This window comes from Equus caballus, chromosome 12 (genome assembly GCF_041296265.1).
Source record: "Equus caballus isolate H_3958 breed thoroughbred chromosome 12, TB-T2T, whole genome shotgun sequence".
Taxonomy (NCBI): domain Eukaryota; kingdom Metazoa; phylum Chordata; class Mammalia; order Perissodactyla; family Equidae; genus Equus; species Equus caballus.
In genome coordinates, this window is record NC_091695.1 from 45,119,838 (window position 1) to 45,143,026 (window position 23,189).

The window sequence follows — 23,189 nt, forward strand, 5'->3', positions numbered from 1 at the left end:
CCAGGAACGCGGCACTGCGCCCCCGCGAGCCCAGAGCGCGTCTGGAAAGGGCTCGCTGCGCAGCCCGAGGAAGCATTAACGGTGTTTCTATGAATGGGCAGGCGAGGCCGGGGTTGCCCAAGCGCGGGCTCGGGCCCCAGGGCTCCCCGGAGACTGAGGCTTGACCGCTTGGTGACCGCGGGGTCGGGGCCAAGGGCGGCAGGGACGCCAGGTTCTCCTCTTCGCCTCCGCTTGTTTTCAGTACAAACTCGAAAAGTTATTTTGGCCTGGGCGTGATGCTGATGGCTGCCACTCGGATGCACACACGCGCACTCCTAAAGATGGCCCTTTTTGCTGTCTGATTCCATCAGCTGTTCAGATGGAGTTCAACGTGCAAGGTCAGGTCTAGCAACATTTCCTTGGAAGGAAACCGGTCATTTAGGTGCGAGAAGAGCCCCCCCGGGCACACCGAAGCCAAACCACCCAAAACCCTGCCTCTCGATGCTGCATTCAGTTCCCACCAGACACCATGGTCCCAGATGACTTAGCTAGGCACTCCTTCACCTCAACGATAAGCATATCAGCAACAGTAATGTCCTTATACTTACGCCCCACTCAGTGCGAGTCACCTTAAATACTTTGGGGTGGGGGAGGGGGGATGCTGGCTGGCGTCAATCCAAGACCAGCGAGTTCGGCCATTTTTTATTCATTTGGTTTGTGGTTCACGAGGAAAGAAACACGCTTGAATATCTGGACTGACCAGAAACAGGACGCCTGTGCAAGAAAATTGTGTAACAAAATACAAAGTCTGTCCCGAGTTGGGAGTATTAACCTGGTTAATTACTTGGGATTTTTTTTAACTCCTGGAGTGAAAAAAGGAAACCGGCCCTCATCTTTGTCCCCTTCGGCTGTAAGGAAAACCAGCCCCCGATTTACATTACAAACACGCTGACCCACGGCCCTTCCGAAGAAAACGAAAGAACTGGCTGTCGGCTCGCCGAGGGAGTTGGGTCAGGGGATGCCCGCGTCGGTGCCCCGGCCGCTCGGACGACCTGACCGCGCCGTCCAGACTCGCACACCAAGTTCGCCCGGATTTGGTCACGTGACGCCCCCCACCCCCACACCCCCTCCGGCGCCGCAGCTCCGTGGCCCGGCGCGCCCACCTGCCCTGATGAGCGCCGCACCGGGGCATGGGGAGCGCTCGCCAGAAGAGACCCCGGGCCGGCACCCCCATCCGGTCCACGGCGGGCGCTCGGACCGCGCCAGGAGTCTCCACGCCAAGGGCGTGTCCGGACCGCAGCACTGCGGGGGCAGGCGCGGGGAGGGGTCCGCGGCGCCCCGCGGAGTCCCGACGGCCGAGCGTCCCTCTGGCTCCCGCATGGGACTCGCCTGCGGGCTGACCGACTCTCGGACTGACCCCTAGACCCAATACTGCAGAGCGGGGTAAGATGAAGAGGAAAGAGAGCCGGCGGCCCTAGTGGCCCCAGGCCGGAGGCGTCCTGCCAAGGCAGGAGAGCCAAGCATCCCCGCAGCTCCCGCACTGTACCTGTTCGCGCGCCGACTGACTCTGCGGCGGACCCCCAGGCCCGATCCACTCCTGGGAAGTGGGGATGAGATGGGGCGGGGAAGGGAGCCGGTACTCCTACAGGCCCCGGGCCCGGGGCGTCCTGCCAAATCCAGAGGGTTGAGCATCCCTTCCCACTGCCGCACTGGACCCGGCCGCGGGCAGACCGACCTCCGGGCGGACCCCCCACCCAACCCACTGCGGGGGGTCAGGATTCCCCATCCCCTCCGTTTCGGGCTCTCTCCCAACTCCGCCGTCCGAGGGGGCTGCTGCGGGTGCCCCTCGGAACCCCCGCCTCGGCAGCCCCCGCGCCCCTCCCGCCCCGGAGCCCGCCGCAGCCCGCAGGGCGCGTCCCCCTTCCTCCCCGCGGCGCGCGGCCTCGCCCCGGCCTTACGGAGTCGGCGGACGGACGCGCGGCGGCGGCGGCGGCGGCGGCGGAGTGAGCGAGCGGCGGGCGGGCGCCGGGGGTGGGCGGCCCGCGGGCGAGGCCGGGTGCACCGGCCGCCGGGCGCCGCCGATTGGCTGAGGCGCGCGGGGCTAGGACGCGGGCGGTGACTCGGGGCGCGCAGCGGGACTTGGGGGGGGGGGACCGGGGCGGGGCAGGGGACCGGGGGCGGGGCGGCGGGGCGGGGCCCCCGGGGAGCGTGTCAGGTGCGGAGACCGGCTGGCGCGCGTGGACGCCGCCGCCGCCTCCGTCGGGATGGAGCCTAGGGCGCGATTCCTCACCATCCTATTTCCCCATCCGAGACATGGGCCACCTCGTTAGGGCCGGGCTCGTCCGAGCGCTCGGCGAGGTGCTGACCTGGGTCACACTCGCCCTTGAGCGGCGTTAACCCCTTACAGTTCCCACGGCCCCCCTGGGCGGAGAAAGGGTCCCTAACGTGCCCAGGACCACACAGCTGAGAGGATGGATGTGACACTGGGCCCAGGGCGACTCCACATCAGACCTCGTCCCCCTGTGACAGCTGATGCGATCCGGAGGCCAACACGCTAATGGCAGTTCCGGGTGCCTTTCTGAGCCGCCTCCTCGTCTAACTGGGGTAAAAATGCCCCTTTTTCGGAGCTTTGGCAGATGTCGTGGACTAATTAAGCAGGCGCCTAAGGCATAGGAGGTGTCAGGGAAGGAATGGCTGGAGGTGGGGACCGCCGAGAGACCCATGTGCCAGTCGCCGGGCTCCGGAGAGGGGCCGGAGTGGAAACTGCTCAGGCGCCCATCCCGGGGGTCTAGTCCTGGGGGGCTCGGGGGCAGAGCGACCGGTGCGCTTCCAGCCGGGGGAGCCGCCCCTCCCCTCTCTTTGCCCGAAATTCTCCCCAGGCCGGGGCTGGCGGCCCTGCATACAGCAGGTGCTCCATAAATGCACCCATTTTATGAACAAGCACCCGGATCTCCTAAAGGTCAGTCGCTCCTTTCGGCGACGGAAACTCCGTGCTGGCATCTGGCTTTCTGTCGGTATCAGTCGGTGGCGGCGCAGAAGGATTCGGAAGAGAAAATGAAAGCTCCCTCTTGTTCCCGCCCCCACCCCTGCCGCTACTGCTACGCTTAAATGTCGGTGCACACTCTCCAGGCTGCCTTAGATGAAGTCACAGGCCCCGTGTCAAGAGTGACCGGCCGGTATCACTCTCATTTTCACTCGGCGGATGTGGTGGGCAGAGTTCCCTCTGGAGGCCCAGAGATGACCTCGTCTTTCACAGCAGTTAACCGCCCTATGGACACGGGCACCCCTTTTTGGCCATCGCAGGTACAAATAAAGCTGCATTGGCCGTCGACGTGGGTCTTTGAGCCCCTGTTTCTCTCTGCAGATACCTCGAAGTGAAGCGACCTGTTCATAGGACAGGCTTGTGTGACATTTTGGTGCCACCTGCCAAGCTGCCCTCTGGGAAAGCTTACTAGTGTCCACTCCCCCGGGCGCCTAGGAGTGCAGCCTTGTCTCCAGGAGCTCACCCACGCTGGCTGTCATCTCGGTTCTTTTCATCTTTCACAATCCTAAAAGGCGGGGAGAGGTTGCTCCATATTTGATTTGCATTTCTTTTTTTCAAGGTATGCTTTTTTTTTTTTTGAGAGGAAGATTGGCCCATCTTCCTTTTTTTTTTTTTTTTTTTTCTCCCCAAAGACCCGGTACATAGTTGTATATCTCAGTTGTAAGTCTCTCTAGTTCTTCTGTGTGGGATGCCACCGCAGCATGGCTTGATGAGCAGTGGGTAGGTCCATGCCCAGGGTCCCAACCTGGGAACCCGCTGCAGCTACGGGAAACGGAGCCCGCCAATTTAACCACTTGGCCACCAGGCTGGCCCCCCTAATTTGCATTTATTTAAGGTGAGGAGTTGGAGATTTGTTCTCCTGCTGGCTTCTGTCTGACCCAAGAGTGATCCCAGGCCCTTCGAAACCCAAGAAGGCAGGGGGGCTGGCCCAGCGGCTCCACTGCACCTGCCCTGGCCGCTCCAGTGTCACCTGCGCGTGGCCTTCCTGTGCTTCAGAAGCTGCCTTGTCCCCCTTACCTCAAATGCCCTGCTCTCCTCTCCCTGGAACCCCAGCAGGTCCCTACCGCAGCATCACTTTCCCTTCCTCCCTAGGTGCCCCGTCCTGTGCCCCGCTGGGATTGGCCCACGCCCAGTCTGTTCTCAGGGTCTTGTGGCCTTGACCATGCACTCCTCCGGCGTGCCGCCTCGGTGCCACCTGCAGGCCAGGCGGGGCAGGGGCGGGGACCGTGAGGTCCGAGGGAGCCCCGGGTGCTGCGCCTTGCCCGCCCCCCCCACCCCCCACCCCGTACCCCGTGGCCCTGCTCTCTGCGGCGGTGCTGAGCCCACGCCCACCAGCCGCGCAAGGGGGGCCCCATTCCACGCCCATGCTCTGCGCCCGGACTGCCCTCCCCGGGCGGCCTGGCAGCGGCTTTTAATAAACAGCCAGGAACTGAACCCCTGGGGAGCTGGGGCCCGGGCGATCTTGAGTTCCCTCGGGGCCAAAAATAGCCCCGAGTCTGCCTCCCAAGCAGGAGTAATCTTTCTCAAGCTCTGTTTTTTTTCAAATTTTCCCCAGTTTGAATCGAACATACTGTAGCAGCTGCCTATTGTGGCTATAAGGACAGCTTTATAAAAAAAATGCATGTCATGTTTTTATTATCACTAAGATATTTCCTTTTACTTTATTTTATTTATTTATTTATTTTGAGGAAGATTAGCCCTGAGCTAAGATCTGCTGCCAATCCTCCTCTTTTTGCTGAGGAAGACTGGCCCTGAGCTAACATCCGTGCCCATCTTCCTCTACTTTATATCTGGGACGCCTACCACAGCATGGCTTGACAAGCCCTGCCGTGTCCACACCCGGGATCCGAACTGGCGGACCCTGGGCCGCTGAAGCGGAACGTGTGCACTTAACCGCTGCACCACCGAGCCGGCCCCAGGAGATTTCCTTTTTAACTCTAAAAATACCTTTTTATGGAAAAATTCAAACCTGTAAGAAATTAATGAGAATAGTATAGTAAAGCCCTATGTAACCAAAACTCAGGTCCAACAACGATCAAGCTGGAGCCCGGTGTTCGTCCATGCCCCTGCCCGAGTCATCTCTTTAAAGCAAATCCAGAAATCCTGTTGTTTTGTCCACAAGTTCCTGAGTAAGAATATCTAAAAGATACAGATTCTTTTTTAAAAACATAACCACAATACCATTGTCCAACCTCAAATAGAGGAACAATTGTAAGGCAAACTTGTAAAGCCTGTCAGTCTGCCAGGAGGGCAGCCGAGTCCTGCTCTGGCCCCAGCCTGGTTTCTTGCTGGCAGCTGCCAGCACGTTCTGATCCAGACCCGCCTGAGATTTCTTTGGAACTCAGCTCCCGCTTCCCATAGGAAACAATGTTGTCATCTCGGGGTTCTGAACCTGTCTCCTCTCCACGGCCTTGAGCCCCTCTGAACTTGAACCTTGAGCTCCTGTGGGCGTTGCGTAAACAGCGGCAGTTCCACGTGAGGGTGGTGACAATATTTGCTCGGCCGGCATCACCGGGGTTTGGTGAGGACAAAATGAGGTAAGGCAAGCAAACCCAGCTTAACACAGGGGAACAATACGCCAGAGCAAGGAATGCACAGCAGCAACGAAAATGTATTTTTAACTGAATAGGCTTGCCCTGAACCCAGGAACCCTACACCTGGGTGTACACAGAGAGATGAGAGCTTGTCACGCAAAGACGCGTACGGGAATGTTGGCAGGAGATTCGCTCAAATTGACAAAAATCCGTAAACAATCCAAATGTGCACCAACAGTACAATAGGTAGAGAAATTGTGGTTTCTCCATACAGTGGAATAATAAGCAGCAAGAAAAAAAGACCAGGGGCTGGCCCCGTGGCCGAGTGGTTAAGTTCGCGCGCTCCGCTGCAGGCGGCCCAGTGTTTCATTGGTTCGAATCCTGGGCGCGGACATGGCACTGCTCATCAGACCACGCTGAGGCGGCGTCCCACATGCCACAACTAGAAGAACCCACAACGAAGAATACACAACTATGTACCGGGGGGCTTTGGGGAGAAAAAGGAAAAAATAAAATCTTTAAAAAAAAAAAAAAAAAAAAAAGAAAAAAAGACCAAACTACTGACGCACGCAACGTGGGTGAATCTTACAGATCTTAGGTCAAGCAAAAGAAAGTCAGACACACACACACAATATATACACTGAGTATAATTGCAATGACATAAGTGAGGCATCTTAACGACAGGGATGGACATTGACTGCGAAACGCATGAGGGAACCTGCAGGGGGCTCAGTGGGGTGACGTGAAAATGCATCTCGCTGTGTGCCTCAGATTATGCATTTTATGCTCTTTGCTACCTGGACGGTAGGCCTCAATTGTAAAACTTAGGGTGGTGAACATGATGTCATCTACACAGGAATCGAAATATAATGATGTACACCTGAGATTTATATAATGTTATAAACCAATGTTACTGCAATAAAAAATAAATAAAATTAAAAATTAAAAGAGGGGCCAGCTCAGTGGCATAGTGGTTAGGTTCACACACTCTGCTTTGGTGGCCCAGGGTTCGAATGTTCGGATCCTGGGCATGGAACCTACACACCGCTCATCAAGCCATGCTGTGCTGGCATCTCACATACAAAATAGATGAAGATTGGCACAGTTGTTAGCTCAGGGCCAATCTTCTCCACCAAAAAAAAATTAAGGATTTAGAGGTGAGTGGGGCATTGACTGTTGGTGGCAAGAGTGAGGTCATCGAGGTCGTCCATCATGAAAGAAAGACCTGATGACCCATTTTAGGCCACAAGGAAGGTCAGCAGAGCTCCACCCCCCCGGGGAGGCATCAAGTAAAGCAGCACGAGCACAGCCTGGGAGTGGGGATGCCTGCTGCCGGCCCGGGTCTGCCTCTGGTTGGCTGCGTGGCTGCCTCACTCCTCCACCCGGGCCTCAGTTTCCCCACTGAAAAAAAAGTGAGACTTTGGGCTCAGGCACCAAGGAGCAACCTTTTCACTGCCATATTTTATTTCTCTGGAGAAGCAGTAATTCTAGCTTCTCAGGAGTGTGCACGCCAGAGCCGGACGGCCTGGGTTCAAATCCTGACTCTGCCACTTACCAGCCAAGTGATTTTAACCCCTCTGTGCCTCGGTTTCCTCATCTGTAAAATGGGGAGAGTAACAGAAGCTGCCTTGGAGAGTTTTAAGGAAGATGACATGAGTAACAGATGGCAAGCACCTGGAACATTCCCTGGTACACAGTAGGCGCCACATAAGCGTTGGCCGTGATTATTATTTTCTTCCCCTTTGTGGAGCCCATGTTTTTTAAAAGCCTTTGTTTGTAAACAGCTCATGTGATGAAAGAATAACTTATTTCCTTGTTTATTAATGAGAACCGTGGGCACAGTTGGCAGCTGGAGCTTACGATTAGCATGAGGTGCGTTCATCCCTTCACGGGATGCTGGTCCCTAAGTACAGGGACGGCAGAGCCCCGGCGACTGCAGCCAAGAGCCAACCAGCTGGACCTTTTGATCCGTACAGGTTCACTTCAGACAAATGGGGAACCTATTTAAGGCTTTCTGAAAAGGTCAGAATAGTTCAAAGGTCGCCATTACGACCTCCTCAGATCCCAGTCATCTCTGAGGCCCCCACTAGCCCAGCCCACCTGGAGAGTGCGCACTTCTTGGCGTGGCCAGAGCAGCGTGCGGGGCGCAGAGCGGGTGACGTCTCAGTGGGTGCTCTTTGAGATCGGCGTCTCCACAGGCCTACAGCCAGCGCCAGACCAGCCTGGACACTGGGACCTCAGAGACGGGGAAGAGGTGACACTCCTGTACTCCTTTTCGCAGACGCCTGAATATGCAAACGAGAGCATTGGCAGCAGCCTTCTGGTCAAGATGCAGATTCTTCCCCTTTGGAGGAGAAGGAGACAAGCAGGTAATGCCTTGAGTCCATCGTTTTCAAGCTTTGGGCAGGGGGGGGGGTGATCGCTGACCCTTTGAAAACCTGACGACGGCTACAAACCCTTTCCCCAGAAAAATGCACACACACACAAACGGTGCTAAATAATTTCACTCACGGACCTTCCAAAGCTCACTGAGAGACTCCTGACACAGAGATTAGGAAAAATTATCCGGAACTTGGAAATAAGGCAAAGGATGTCGGAACGTCCTTTCACTGGCTCATTGTCCAACAGGCCCATCCAAGGATTAGCTCATTCTCCGGGAAGAGACCTTGGCCAGGCCTCAGACTCTATGAAGTTCTGTGTTAACTGGTCATTTTTGTCCAACAGAAACGCAAAGGATTTCTGTCGGCAGGAAAAAAGTATTCCCCAAAATTAAGGTTTGATTGCCCTGTAGGATATTAACCAGTTTCGTATCTACTTAGGAAAAACTCAGATTTTGTCTACCTTCTGTGTAGGGAAAACCCCAGATCTTCCCTACTGTGTGTTTCTTCCCCGTGTCCTTTTCCCCCAGTTTGAATCGAACATACTGTAGCAGCTGCCTATTGTGGCTATAGGACAGCTTTATAAAAAAAAATGCGTCATGTTTTTATTATCACTAAGATATTTCCTTTTATTTTATTTTATTTATTTATTTATTTTGAGGAAGATTAGCCCTGAGCTAAGATCTGCTGCCAATCCTCCTCTTTTTGCTGAGGAAGACTGGCCCTGAGCTAACATCCGTGCCCATCTTCCTCTACTTTATATGTGGGTCGCCTGCCATAGCATGGCGTGCCAAGAGATGCCATGTCCACATCCAGGATCCGAACCAGCGAACCCCGGGCTGCTGAATCGGAACATGTGCACTTAACTGCTGCACCACTGGGCCGGCCCCAGGAGATTTCCTTTTTAACTCTAAAAATATCTTTTTCATATCCTTTGATAAACTGGTAAACGTAAGGAAGTGTCTCCCTCAGTTCTGAGAGCTGCTCTGGCAAATTAATGGACCTCAAGGAGGGGGCCGTGGGCACCTCTGATCTACAGCTGGTTGGTGAGAAGCAGAGGGCCCTGAGCCTGGTGTCTAAAGGGGTGGGGGCCGTCTCATGGGCTCTGACGCCACCTCCGGGTGGGCAGCCTCAGGATCCAGTTGAATTCTTGGATGCCCTGTCGGTGTCCGAGAATTGCTCTTTCGTTTGGAGGAGAAACCTCCACCCGTTTGAGGACCGCAAGTGTTGTCCCCCAGGAGGAGAACTTTGATGGATTTTCTTATTTGAGTTTAGTATATATCTTTTTAATTACATCTGAGGAAGTCACTGTAATCCTTTGACCAAGTAGTGCTTCTGAATCCAGCTCTGGTCTTACCCATATCCATCCATTTGTTCATTCACTCATTCATTCGGCATATATGCACTGAGCACCCACTACGTGCCAGTACTGTCCTAGGTACTGGGACTCCGCAGTGACAGAGCCTTTAGGTCAAGCCCTGTCCACAGGAGCCCTCGTTCTGGTGGGAGAGGCAGGCAAGAAACAAATGCCCTTTCATGTGAAAAGAAAGGGCAAAGGAGAAAAACAAAACAGGGGTGGGACAGAGTGTGCATGGCCTATGTCAGGCTGGTTGGCGGCTGGGGCATCGGTGCAATAGACCATAAGCTGCTAAGGGTGAGGGCCCTTGTAACCAGCACCTGATACATCACAGGGTCTCAGAAATGTTAGCTGAATGATTGACTGAGGATTGAGTAATGGATGGATGGATGGATGCATGGATGGATGGATGGGTGGATGGATGGTTGGATGGATGGGTGGGTGGATGGATGGATGGGTGAGTGGATGGGTGGTTATATGTATGTATGTATGGATGGATGAGTGAATGAGTGGGTGGATGGGTGGGTGGATGGATGGATGGGTGAGTGGATGGGTGGTTGTATGGATGGATGGATGGATGGATGAGTGGGTGGGTGGGTGGGTGGATGGATGGATGGCTGGTTGGCTGGATGGATGGATGGGTGGATGTGTGGGTGTATGTATATATGTACTTATGGATGGATGGGTGTTTTATGGATATATGCATGGATGGATAGATGGATGGATGGATGGATGGATGAGTGGATGGATGGGTGGATGGGTGGATGGGTATATGCATGGATGGATGGATAGATGGATGAGTGGATGGATGGATGGATGGATGAATGGATGGATGGATGGATGAGTGGATGGATGGGTGGATGGGTGGATGGGTGGATGGGTGCATGCATGGATGGATGGATGGATGGATGGATGGGTGGATGGATGGATGTGTGGGCGTATGTATATATGTATTTATGGATGGATGGATGGATGGGTGGTTGTATGGATGTATGGATGTATGGATGGATGGATGGATGGATGGATGAGTGGATGAGTGAGTGGATGGATGGATGGATGAATGGATGGGTGGATGGGTGAATGGGTGGGTGGGTGGATGGGTGAATGGGTGGGTGGGTGGGTGGATGGGTGAATGGGTGGGTGGGTGGATGGGTGGATGGGTGAAAGGGTGGGTGGGTGGGTGGATGGGTGGGTGAATGGGTGGGTGGATGGGTGAATGGGTGGGTGGGTGGATGGGTGAATGGGTGGGTGGGTGGAGGGCCCTCCAGGCTTAGCTCCCTTACATCTCTCATCTAGTCCTTCCTTTCGAGGCCCTCACCCCATCTCAAATTCTCCTGCAGGAATCTCTAAACAATCCTGTCTGTCCTTCTTCATAGAGTGGGGACCTGAAATCGGCCACCCCAAGATATGTCTCTTTGGCATCAGGATTATTTGAGGCTGATTGCTTTTGATAAACTGGGACAGGGAAGGAGGAATGGAACTTGCCCTTTGTTAGGACACATTTACATTTGTAAGGTGAATCTCTACCTGTAAAAGGTGCCTCCCTCTCTGTACCAGGAAGAAGAAAGGAGATGACCTTCTCTCTAGAAACTCTTAATCAATACCAAAGGCAAGGACTTAAAATCTGCATTTTATTGTGCTAGTCTGGTAACCTCCTGTAACTGACTTCCCTCCCCCTCCCAACATTGGCATCTCCTTAAAGATTAAGCATCTTTCTTTAGGCTGGGAACCGACTGCAGCTCTCATCTGTGACCCCCCAGCCCGAGGTAACACACCTGCCACCCTGCGGCGCTCACTGAGACAGCAGACCTATCTGCCGTTTCCATCAAGCGCTGTGCTGACAGAGCAGCCTCGTGACTATTGTAAAAGGGACTTTTCAATCATATGTGAAACGCCCCGTTTGGGGGCTATATAACCACTCTGTGCACCCTACTTCTTCAGTGCCCTTTCTTCCTTCGGGAAGAAAGGCCCCGGGCCATGGTTCCTCATAAAGCTTTGTTTAATTTTCTCTTGCTATTCTGTCTCATGTGAATTTAATTCGTTCTCCAGCCAGACGAACCCCCATTTGGGGAGAAGAAATGTCCTCCTCCCCTACAATAGTGTGCCTGAGGTCACCTTCCACGTCTCAACAACTGTGACGCATCCTGTGGCCTCAGGCACACCTAGCTATATAATTTGCCAGATCCAGCACAAAAGGAAAATGTAGAGATGCTTGTTCAAAAACTATTAAGAATTTCAAGACAGTGACAAGTGAGCGTTCAATCCACCACAGGGCTGTCTGGGTGCTGGCTCTGGGCCACTGTGTGGGTTGCACACCCATGAAGCCAGTCCTGTCTCCAGGGCAGGCCCGCAAGACCCTTCAAGATCTGGACCCAAAGGACCACCCCAGCCTGTGTTTACCACCTCAACGAACTCTGTGCTCCTTCCTCTCAAGACCTCGCCCCGCTTCCCACCTCTGGGCGCCTGTTCTCTTCCCGATGCCCGGGCACCTCATGTCTTTGTTCCCAGCCGTGGGCTGGCTGCCAGGAAGGGAGATGGGGTAAACCAGACCCAGCCCTGACGCTCCCGAGAAGATGCTCGGAGGGTATCTGCGTTCTGGCTCCTCTGTGGCCCCGCCCAGCGGTGAGGCCCAGAGCAGGTAAATTTTCTTCTGTTGCAAAATGGGCAGTAAGGAGGATGCTGCCAAGTCCACATGGGGCCCTCCCTCTGTAAAAGTCTCCTAACATATGACTCATGGATACCATTAAATCCATCCTTTTAAAGTGTAAAGTTCAGTGGTTTTTACTATATCCACAAGGTTGTGCAACCATCACCACAATCTAATTCCAGAACATTTCCCAAAACATTTTCTCCTGAAAGAAACCCTATTCCCATCAGTTGCACCCCCCCCCCCCCCCCCCCCCGCACTCCCAGCCCCTGGCAACCACTATCTCCTTTCCTTTTCTATAGATTTGCCTTTAATGGACATTTCATACAAATGAAATCCTCTCATATGTGGCCTTTCGGGTCTGGCTTCTTTCACTTCGCATTATGTTCTCAAATTTCATCCACGTTGGAGCGAGTATCAGGCCTTCATTCCTTTTTACGGCTGAATACTATTCCATTGTCCGGATACACCCCATTTTGTTTGTTTATTTATCCGTTGATGGATGCCCACGGCTCTTTCACACACCAGCTGCCAGTCCACCTGGGACCACGCTGACATTGACCCTGCACTACAGCCGCAGGGCTGTCCTTTCCCACTTGAAAAGTTCCCACTCAGCCTCCAAAGTCCAACTCAGACACCACCTGCTCCAAGAAGGCTACCCGGATTTCCCGAAACAGACTGATCATCGGTTCCTCAGGGCCCTCCCACGGGGCCTGGTTCCAGGACACCAGGCCTCTTCTAAGCTCTGAGGCCCCTCCCCCGGCCCTTTGCAGAGCTGGAACTTCCGAGCCCCTGGGCTTGGCCCCCCCCACCCCGCCAAAACTTTGGTGGAACGGAGAAGAGGGAAAGTGGCTGGGCGCTCACTGGCCACCAGATAAGCTAATTGTTTCCTTGAGGTCACTTGCTTTGGATGAGAGGAGAGAAGAGCCGAGAAACTTCCAGGGGGTGGAGTAGGGTGGGGAGGAGGAAGTGACAGGCCCCAGCGGCAGTGGCGTGGAGGGAATGGGGTGGGAGCGGGAGCCGGCGGTGGCAGGAGGCAGTTTCACTTCCTCGGCTGGGGCCAAGGGCGCGGTCAAGGTCCAGGGCAGGTCAAGGTCCTCGCGCAGCCGCGGATGCTGCCCCCTGGGGGCAGTTGGCGGCGGGTGGGGAGGGGGCGCCTGGATGCCCCGTTTGCTCGCCAGGGTGCCCCCTAGACCCCTTCTTTCACGCACGAGGAGGACCTGGATCTGAAAGGGGGAGGCGGTCGTCACTGCGCCCCGGGGCAGGGGTCAGTCGGGGTCAGCCGGAGGGCGGGAGGGAGTGCTCAGGACGATCGCGGCTGGTCAAGGTCATCCGGCCCCGCGCGCGCGGGGGCAGAGTTAGACCGCGGGAGGGACCGGCCGTGCGCGGCGCTCCAGCCCCGATCCGCATCGCCGCGGGGGTGTGAAATCGCCCGCTGGCCGATCCGGGGCCACGAGTGGGGAGGGTGGGGGCGGCAGCGTGACCCCCGCAGGACACTGCACCCGGCCCGGGGGGCGCCCCGAGCCGGCCCAGGAGCCCAGAGCGCGCCCCCTGCGCCCCTCCGCGCGCGGAGCGAGCGCTCCCTTGTCGCCACGTCTGCCCCTCGGGGTGCCCTCGTCTACACTGCAGCCAGCCGGATGGATCCGCCCGCGCCGCGGCCCAGCGCCCCCAGGGGCTGGAGCGGGAGTCGGCTTCCGGGGCTGGCTGTTCCGGCCCCGCTTGTTAAACCTGCCAATTACACACTCAAGGTGTTTTCCTTGTGGAAGAACTGAACGCTGAGCCACAAAACAAAAAGCTCTCAAAATTGTCTGAAGTCTCACCCCCTGATAACATCGGGCAGCGCTTCTCTTCGCTCTTCTGTGCCGGTTTGTGTGTATCTTTTCGCGCTCATTTCGTGCGTATTTGCAGAATGGAAGCCATATGGGAATAAGCGTTTCCATTCTCTTTTTCTTCATTTAACGTTATTCATTTTTCCCAGGGAATAAACGGGAATAAATGGAAACTGGCCGGAAGCCCCCTGGTCACCTTCTTCCTCCCCGCCCCCATCCAGGTCCGCTCTCCAGAAGTACCCGGGGCTGTCAGTCGGCTGTATACGCTTCCAGACATTTTTACATTTTTTTACATTTTTTACATATATATATATATATCCAGAAACACATAGTTTTATTTTAGGGAGCGCTCTTACATCCATCAGATTGCGTTCTGTGTGTAATTTTGGAATTTGCTCTTTCTTCTCCCACTCAGTATATTCTGGAAGTCACTTGGTCTACCTCCTTCCTAACCGCTTTAGGATACTGCCTAGTTTGAAAGCACTTTCATTTATTTCAAGCATCCTCTGTTGTTTTTAGTTTGTTTCCAGTTTCTCTCCTCATCCACTGCCCCGAATGTTTCTCCAGCACCTGCTGTGTGCAGGCTTCTTGTAGCTTCCAGAAGTACAACCTTGAACAATTTAGAGGCCAGGCCCCCCCGGGGCTGCCCTTCTCCAAGGGCGGTGAACAGGGACAGTGCAAGTGGGTGAGGAGGGGCGCTTTATTTTTTGACCTGGGAATTTGTTCCAATCCTTAATATGTTTCAAATATCAAATCAATATTTAAAAAGTGTCAAGGGGAAGGGGACGTCTTACTCCCACGTCCTCCCTGTCTGACACACAGGTAGCCGCGTGTATTCATTTCTTGTGCCATCCTCCCGGTATTTCCTTATGAAAATACAAGCAACGATGAGTATAGATGTCTATTTCCCTTCTTTCTCATGTAAAGGGAAGCTTGCTGGAGTCGCCTGCTCTGTGTTCGCCTTTTTAAAAAATGCACTCACGTGTCTTCGCATTTTTTTTCCCCATCATCACATGGGGAGCTGTCTTGCTTAACGTTGTTACATATTAAGAGCACACAGTGTTCCATTCTGTGGTTTATTTCCCCACAATTTCTCTGTCCTGTGTGACACTTGGGTGTTTCCTATCTTTTGCCCTATAAACGTTGTAGTGAGTAACTGTACCAAGGTCAGTTTTCCTGAATCTGTCCGTAAGGTGGATTCTCAGAGTTGTGATTGCTGAGTCAAGGCCATGTGTGTGCACAGTGTTGATGGATGTCACCGAATTGCCCTCAGTGTTAGAGAAACAGAACCAATAGGATATAGGAGTTTTATATGTATATCTTATTTTAAATATAATATAATATAATGCAATATAATATAATATAATGCAATATAATATAATGAGATTTATTGTAAGGAATTGGCCCACACAGTTATGGAGGCTGACGAGTCCCAGAATCTGCAGTAGGCAAGCTGTAAGCCCCGAGAGCTGATGGTATCGGTCCAGTGCAGAGGGCAGCAGGCTCAAGACCAGGAAGAGCCGAGGTTTCAGTCTGAGTCTGAAGGCAGGAAGACATCAATGTCCCAGTTCCAAGTCAGGCAGGAGGCCTTCCCTCTCACTCAGGGGAGGGTCAACTTTTTTGTTCTATTCAGGCCTTCGACTGATCAGATGAGGCCCACCCGCATTAGGAGAGGAATCTGCTTTTCTGAGCCCACTGAGGCAAATGTTAATCTCCTCCAGAAACCCCCTCACAGACACACCCAGAATAATGTTTGACCAATGGGTCCCCCTGTGGCCCAGTCAAGTTGACCATAAAATTAACCCTCACATTCCCCTGGGGTCTCCCAGTTTGCCCTCCTGCCAGCCAGGTATGAGAGCACTGTTTCAATGGGTCTCACCAAAAGTGTATGTCAAAATGTTGGATTATTCATAGTCTGAGAAGTGAAAAATGGTATCTTTGTGCAGTTTTGATGTGCATTTCTTTTTATATGAGTAAGGCTGAGTATTTATAAATTTGAGGACTCTCGTATTTCTTTCTTCTTCTTCTTTTTTTTTTTTTGGTGAGAAAGATTGGCCTTGAGCTAACATCCATTGCCAATCTTTCTCTTTTTGCTTGAAAATATTGTCACTGAGCTAACATCTGTGACAGCCTTCCTCTATTTTGTATGTGGGACACCTCCACAGCTTGGCTTGATGAGTGGTGCGTAGGTCTGTGCCTGGGATCTGAACCAGTGAAGTCCAGGCCACTGAAGCAAAGTGTGTGACCTTAACCACTACACCACCAGGCTGGCCCCTATATTTCCTTTTTTAAAATTTTTGTTTATTTACTTATTATACACACAGTGAACCCCCTTCTCCCGTTTTGCCCACTCCCCAACCCCTTTCCCCTCTGGTGACCACTAATCTCTTCTCTGTATCTATGAGTTTGTTTGTGTTTGCTCATTTGATTTCTTTTCTTTTAGATTCCACATATGAGTGAAATCATACGATATTTGTCTTTCTCCCTCTGACTTGTTTCACTTAGCCTAATACCCGCAAGGTCCATCCATGTTGTTGCAAATGGCAAGATTTCATTCTTTTTCATGGCTGAGTAGTAGTTCATTGTGTATATGTACCACATCTTCTTTATACATTTATCCAATGGTGGACACTTAGGTTGTTTCCATAACTTGGCTATTGGATGTATTTCCTTTTTAATACAGTCGTGCCCCACATAACGACGTTTCAGTCAACGATGGACCACATATACAACCATGGTCCCTTAAGATTAGTACCATACAGCCTAGGTGAGTAGCAGGCCCTATAAGCTAGGTTTGTGTGAGTCCACTCCAGAATGTTCGCACAACGACTGAATTGCCTAACAAGACGTGTCTTAGAACGTATCGCTGTCATATCCCCACATGACCAATGGCTGTCTACACTTCCCCTGTTTTTCTATTAGGTTGTGGATCTTTTTCTTGGGCTGAAATTTTTTTTTTTTTTACCAGTGTGTCTTTTTTAAAACAGCATTGTCAGGATATAATTCACAGATGATCCAACTTTCCATCTAAAGTGTAAATTTCAATGGTTGGTATTTTTACGGACTTGTGCAATAATCACCACAATCAATTTGAGAAAGTTTCCATTACCCCAAAAAGAGCCCTCCTACTATAACAGTCACTTCCCATTTGCCCCACGCTCCAGGGTTAAGCAACCACGAATCTACTTTTGGTCTGTATGGATTTGCTTGTTCTGAGCATTTCATAGAAATGGAATCATACAATATGTGGTCTTTTGTGTCTGGCTTCCTTCACTGGCGCGATGTTTTTGCCATTCATCCATGCTGGAGTACATGTCAGTACTTTTTATGACAAATATCCCACTGTATGCATGGACCACATTTTGTTTATCCTTTCATCTGTTGGTGGCTCTTTGGGTTGTTTCCACCTTTTGGCTCTGCACCATTTTGCATTCCCACCAGCAGTGTATGAGGGTTCCTCTTTTCCCACATCCTCACCGACACTTGTCATTACCTGTAGTTTCGATCACAGCGGGTGTGAAGGACTGTCTTACTGTGGCTTTGATTTTCATTTCCTTGATGGCTCACTAGTTCATCTTCGGACTTTAATTTTTTTTTTTTCCTTTTTCTCCCCAATCCCCCCAGTACATAGTTGTATATTTCAGTTGTGGGTCCTTCTAGTTGTGGCATGTGGGATGCCGCCTCCACATGGCCTGATGAGCGGTGCCATGTCCGTGCCCAGGATCTGAACCATTGAAACCCTGGGCCGCCGAAGTGGAGCTCGCGAACCTAACCGCTCGGCTACGGGGCCGGCCCCTGACTTTGATTTTCTTATGAAGATTTTTTCATGAAGATTTTTTTCCCATAGTCAAACCTTATTATTTTTTTATGGCTTCTGAATTTTGACTCAGAGAGAAAACTGTCCCCGCTCTAGGATTATCGAGAAATTTTCCTATATTCTCTTCTAGTACTTCTGTGCTTTCAGGTTTGACATTTAAAATTTGGATGCACTTGGATTTTGTTCTGGCATATAATGTGAAATACGCCTCAACTTCCTTCTTTTTTCCACGCTGTGTCCTGGCGCTCTTGAGGGGAAGAATTTCCATCAGCTGGTCAGGAAGCCCGGTGTGAGGAGGTGACACTTGCCTTGAAGTGTAGCAGAATTTGTCACCCCAAAATATGCCACTTTGGCATAAGGATTATTTTGAGCTAAAAGCAATCAAACATCAGAAGATTCAAGGAAAGCTCTTTACCTCCGGCTCAACTGCCTAAATTTGCATTGGAAAGGGGGCCTGTACCAAGAAGAGAGCTATTACCAGAGAGAACTTTTGACCTAAGAAATATATTTGCATGACAGGACAACTTTTATTTTCTGAGCATCTCCTCTGCCTTCCTCCCCTTCCGATGCCCAGACCCCACCCCTTCCCTGGGCTCAGGTCATTATATATCAAGGACTGGGCTGCGTTTTGAGTCTCCATATCTTTATGAGGTTCCAGTACGTACACAGTTTTGTTTGTTTTTCTCCTGTTCATCTGTCTTATATCAACTTAATCATTAAACCAGCCAAAGAACCTCGAAGGGAGGAACGGAAAGTTTTTCCGCCCCTACAGTACAAGGACCGAAGCGAGGAAAGGAGCCGTGTGCAAGGGCATGCAGCATCACAGATGAAGAGAACAGCAACGGCAGAGGTCTGAGGGTGGGAAGAAGCTTGGCAGGTCCGAGAATAGCAAGGCCAGTGCGGCTACAGGTGGTGAGGAGGCCGAGAACATAGAGATGGGTTCTAAGAGGTGGCCAGGTTATAACCACAGGACCAGGAACAGAATATGCTGCCCCAAAATATGCCTCTTTGGCGTAAGGGCTATTTTGAGCTGATGATTATTAAAAAAGAGCGGACACGGGAAAAGCTCTGGAAACACAGTACAGGTTGCCCTTTTGTAAGGGCGATTTATGTTTATAAGAGAAATCTCCATTTGTAAGGGTGTGTTCTCTGTACCAGAAGTTTCTAAATCTCTAGAAACTCTTATAGATGGAGAAGGCAATGACTTACATCTGCATAACGACTTTACCCTTGTTTACTGTTCTTTTCCCAGTAACCTTCCATAACTGACCCCATCTCAACAACAGAAAGTTAAAGCTATCTTTCAGGGGCAGCGAGCCAGGAGCATGCGCAGAAAAGAAAATTTTGACCTGCCAATCAAAACTCATCCTGCCAGGGCCTCCCCATACCAGCTGGCCCTCCCCGATCCCTTAACCTCTACCCCACACCTTGGACAGGCAAGACAGATTTGAGAGCCTGGGCTCCTGTCTCCTTGTCGGTTGGTCTCGCAATAAAGCCTTTCTGCCTTCAAAAGCTGATATGCCACCGTGTCGGCCTCTGCATATTGGGTGGGGAGTCCTTGCTCAGTAACAAGGTCACGGAAGGCCTTATGGTAACTGTGTGAAGGAGGATTTTACTTGGGGTGTACTGGTATTGAAGAGCTGTAGGTAAGAGCTTTACAGCTGTTTCCCTGATGAAATAATACCCAGAAAGGAAACTTCCAGGTCCAATGTTAAGGGCACTTCAAATGTTGTTTCAATCGGCCACATTGCTCTCCAAAAAGGCTGCAAGGGACTTATTCTCCCTTCTGCACTTTATTTCAATACCATTTGCCATATTATTCAATAACTTTGAAATTTAGTTTAGTGACTGCATTTTTAAAAAAAAATCTTTATTGGGGTATAATTGACATATGATAAACTACACATATTTAAAGTGTACAATTCAGTAAGTTTTGACACGTATGCACCCATGAAACCATCACCTCGAAAACTTCTTCTCGCCCTTGGGGGTCCCCCCTCCTCCCACCCTCTCCCCAAGCAAAGGCCTGTCTCCTTTTAGATAATGACTCCGTGGTTTTCACCGTGTGGCTCTCTCGTGATTATTTGAGCATTCCTCTATTGTTAGACAGCCACATTTATCCCATTTTTATATTTATTGATCTCGCTAGGATGGAAAGCAGGGGCCGACTCGCTTTAACTATACTCGGTTGGCTGTCTGTTTGGAAAGGAGTCAGACAATGCACGCCTAAAGCCCACCCTATAGGGGACACCTCTGGTGCCTGGGTCTCCATGTGCTTAAGGTTTCCAGGAACTGAGAGTCGACTTCTTGTCCAGTTCAGGCTGGTTAAGACCACCGACTCATCCACTGTGCCTGGCTGGGTGACCTTCTGACGTCAAGGAGCTGAAAACTCCACCCTCAGATCATGGTGACGCTGCCATATCGTAAACAGACGTCCTATGAAGAGCTCTGAAGCTTGACTACGCTTGCACAGAGCATCAATCACCTCACTCCTCCTCACATCCAGTCCTCTGTCCCCACACTTCCGACCAGCCACCGCTTTACCCCATACATATCCCCGTTTTCCAGGAGGCGGATTTCAGATTTGTTCTCCTGTCTCCTCACTTGGCCGCCGTGCCAGTTAAGCCTTTCTCTGCTGCAAACTCGTCCCAGTGATTGGTCTTTCGTGCAAAACGAGCCTGGTTCCGTAACAGGATGCGTATCCTTCTACATACATGTTTCTTGTCCACATATCTGATTATTTTCTCAAGAACTGATATTGATGAGGATCCAGGCTGCCCCAGGGAGAAAAGCCCAAGGCGTCCTGCCCTACATACTGATCTGTTTCAGTCTCCGGGAAGCATAGGACATCCCGACCTGATCCCATCTGATTCTTATCTAAAGTTATAGGACCACCTGATAACCAGACTCCACCTGCACTGATACCATTTTAATGATTTTTTTCATGATCTTTCCTTTGTCTTGTAAGGAAATAATTCACATATCTATGCCTTATAAATTTAGCTCTAACCCTCAACACATTACAGCTCTTTACTTGCCATGGGTTCTGTCCCCATGCTACTCCATGCTATTCTCTGAATAAAAGAGCACTACTGCCAGACCTTCAGAGTCCAAGAAATCTTTCTTTCGACTCCTCGTCTCACCGAGCCCGCCTCAAACCCAAATTCTAACCACCTGTTTGGGTTGCTCCTGGCCGGGTGCTCCCTTGTGTCCACGTGTGATGCACGTGGTTATACACTTCCGTTTGCCTTTCTCTTGTTAATCTGTCTTTGGCCGGTCTCATTGATGGGGCCCCGGCTGGAGGAGCTAAGATGGGGAGAGGAAAAGAGTTTTTGCCTCCCCTACTGGCATCAAGCTCCCGGGCAGGCTCTGGACATAGGCCCCCTGACCTCAAATCCAGGTGCCTCCACTGGCCCGCAGTGGATGTGTTTTTTTAACTTCTCTAAGCTCCAGTTACTCGTTTGTAAGGCAGGGATAACAAACCCTACCCTGTAGGATTATCGGGAGGTTGTCTGGGTGTGGTGGTTGATTTTGTGTGTCCACTTGATTGGCTGAGGGCTGCCCAGTGAGCTGGTGAAACGTGAATTCTGGGTGTGTCCATGAGGGTGTTTCCAGAAGAGACCAGCCTTGGAACGGGTGGGCCGAGGAAAGAGTCGCCCTTGCCCGCCACAGTACAGGTGGGCCCATCCCATCCACCCACCGAGGGCCTGGATAGAACCAAAAGGTGGGCGCCCTGGCTGCTTCGGCTGGGACATCCATCTTCTGCTCCCAGACATCCGAGCTCCTGGCTCTCGGGCCCTCAGCCCCGGGTCGGACTTTACTCCTGGGGCCTCTGGGTCTCAGGCCTTGGGTTCGGACCCAGTTCTCCTGTCCTGGCCCTCCAGCTTGTGGACGGTAGACGGTGGGACTTCTTGGCCTCCATAATCCTGTGAGCTAATCCCTCATAATAAACCTCTGTCCATGCACCTGTACGTATCCTATTGGTTCCGTTTTTCCAGAGAACCCTGACTAATACAATGGGATTATTTTTGGGATTAAATGTGATAACTCATGGAAAGTTCCTGGCCTGTAGTGAAAGGTAGTGATGGGATGGGAGGAGCCCCGGTGCCTAGCCCTAGCACCCAGCTGGCGGGTGGGGCATTCGGACACCTTGCCGCAGAGTAGAGGAGAACAGAAGAGGGAAGCGATGCTCCCCTGGAAGCTTCTGTGGGCCATGGGCAGTCACCTGTAAGCTGACCTCAGTTTTGGTTTTCACAGTCAGGTATTTATTTAATATGCATCAGTGGGTAGCTGCTACATCAAGGCTAGGATTCATAGCTGCAGTGGCTTATGGCAAGGCTCCAGGAGGAGTTTAAGTTAAAAAAAAAAAATGAGGGGGGCCAGCCTGGCAGCATAGTGGTTAAGTTTGTCTGGTCCATTTTGGTGGCCTGGGGTTCGCAGATTCAGATCCTGAGTGTGGACCTGCACAGCGGTCACCAGACTGTGCTGTGGTGGCGTCCCACATACAAAATAGAGGAAGATTGACGCAGATGTTGGCTCAGGGCTAATCTTCCTCACCAAAAAAAGAAAAGAAAAGAAAAATGAGGGAAATTAAAGAAAATAATAACACCTGTGGTGGGATGCTAGGGCAGAAACCACAAAGGTCAAAGTTGAAGGGAGCCTGGGAACAGTGGTATTAGGCAGAGGTCTTGCCACTCCCTTTGCCCCAGGAAATTCCTTCCTCCTGGAAAGGGACCACAGGTAAGATGGACAGGGGTGGAGTGGTGGTCTTAAGCTTCCTTCTGCTCCACCCTCACTCCCTACCCGCCCCCCCCCCACCCTCCCCCAGTCTGCTGGAAGCATGAGGGCCCCCAGGTCCTTCCATCCTCTCTGCTGGGACAGCAAGGCAGGTCCTGCCATCCAACTTCCTAGCCTGTGCCCGACCCTGGGCCCCTCCCCATCCTCCCGGGAAGGACCAGGGGCCCAGGTATCCATGGCAACAAGAAAGAGCAAGCAACAGTCTCTAGTGGAGGTGGGGTGTCTGGAGGTGCCCAGGTGCCCTGCCCCCCCCACGTCCAGTTGGGTCAACCTTGGCCGACTTTGCGTTGGTGGGAGACTATGACGAATCCTTGTCCTGCTGTGACAACCCCAGTAGGACCTCCGCCGTCCCAGAGGGGGTTCTGGGCCTTCCCTAAAACCTCCCGCTGCCAACGCCCTCTCAGACCCGAGGGCCCTATCTTGACCATCTGTGTTGCTTCCCGCCTGGCTGCTTTTCCTGCAAACTAGAGCTTTTCCTAAGCCTCTCTAACTTCCTCCACCTGTTTCCCCTGCATCACACGCCCCATGCCACGGTCTCCAAGCCGTGATGTTGTGATCTGTAATGAGAAGCGTCTGCAGCATTTGGTTTTCCTCCCTGTCCCTGGTGCAGAGCTCTGAGAACGCCTGGCGTTCCCTAAGTGGCAAGAGCCACCAACGTGGAGAGGCTGCATCTGTCTCACTGGCTCCTTCCAGCCACCCCTGAGCTTCTGTAAGGAGGTGGCTTTTGGAAAGGCCCCCACACAGCCTTGGGATGGCGCTGGAGGTCAAGGGAACCAACCACGTGATTAGAGGGTTGCAACTTTCGGTC

The 23,189-nt window shown here is 52.2% G+C and overlaps 1 protein-coding gene and 1 long non-coding RNA gene across 4 annotated transcripts in view; one reads left to right on the forward strand and one right to left on the reverse strand.

Moving 5' to 3' along the window:
* CPT1A (carnitine palmitoyltransferase 1A) overlaps nucleotides 1–2,067 on the reverse strand; it is a 63,024-nt gene extending 60,957 nt beyond the window's left edge. Inside the window, exon 1 of one of the 3 annotated variants that reach the window (XM_023653766.2) lies at nucleotides 1,938–2,067. Coding sequence is in view for 1 of the 3 variants with exons in the window: in XM_023653765.2 (XP_023509533.2) it covers nucleotides 1,526–1,671 (146 nt within the window). In the remaining 2 variants the exon portion in view is untranslated. 3 annotated transcript variants of the gene reach the window in all.
* On the forward strand, nucleotides 1,295–12,060 carry LOC111775987 (uncharacterized). The gene is made up of 3 exons (XR_011424147.1): nucleotides 1,295–1,422; nucleotides 7,838–7,925; nucleotides 11,013–12,060. It is a non-coding gene; the product is annotated as an uncharacterized lncRNA (long non-coding RNA).
* The last annotated feature ends 11,129 nt before the right edge of the window (nucleotides 12,061–23,189 follow it).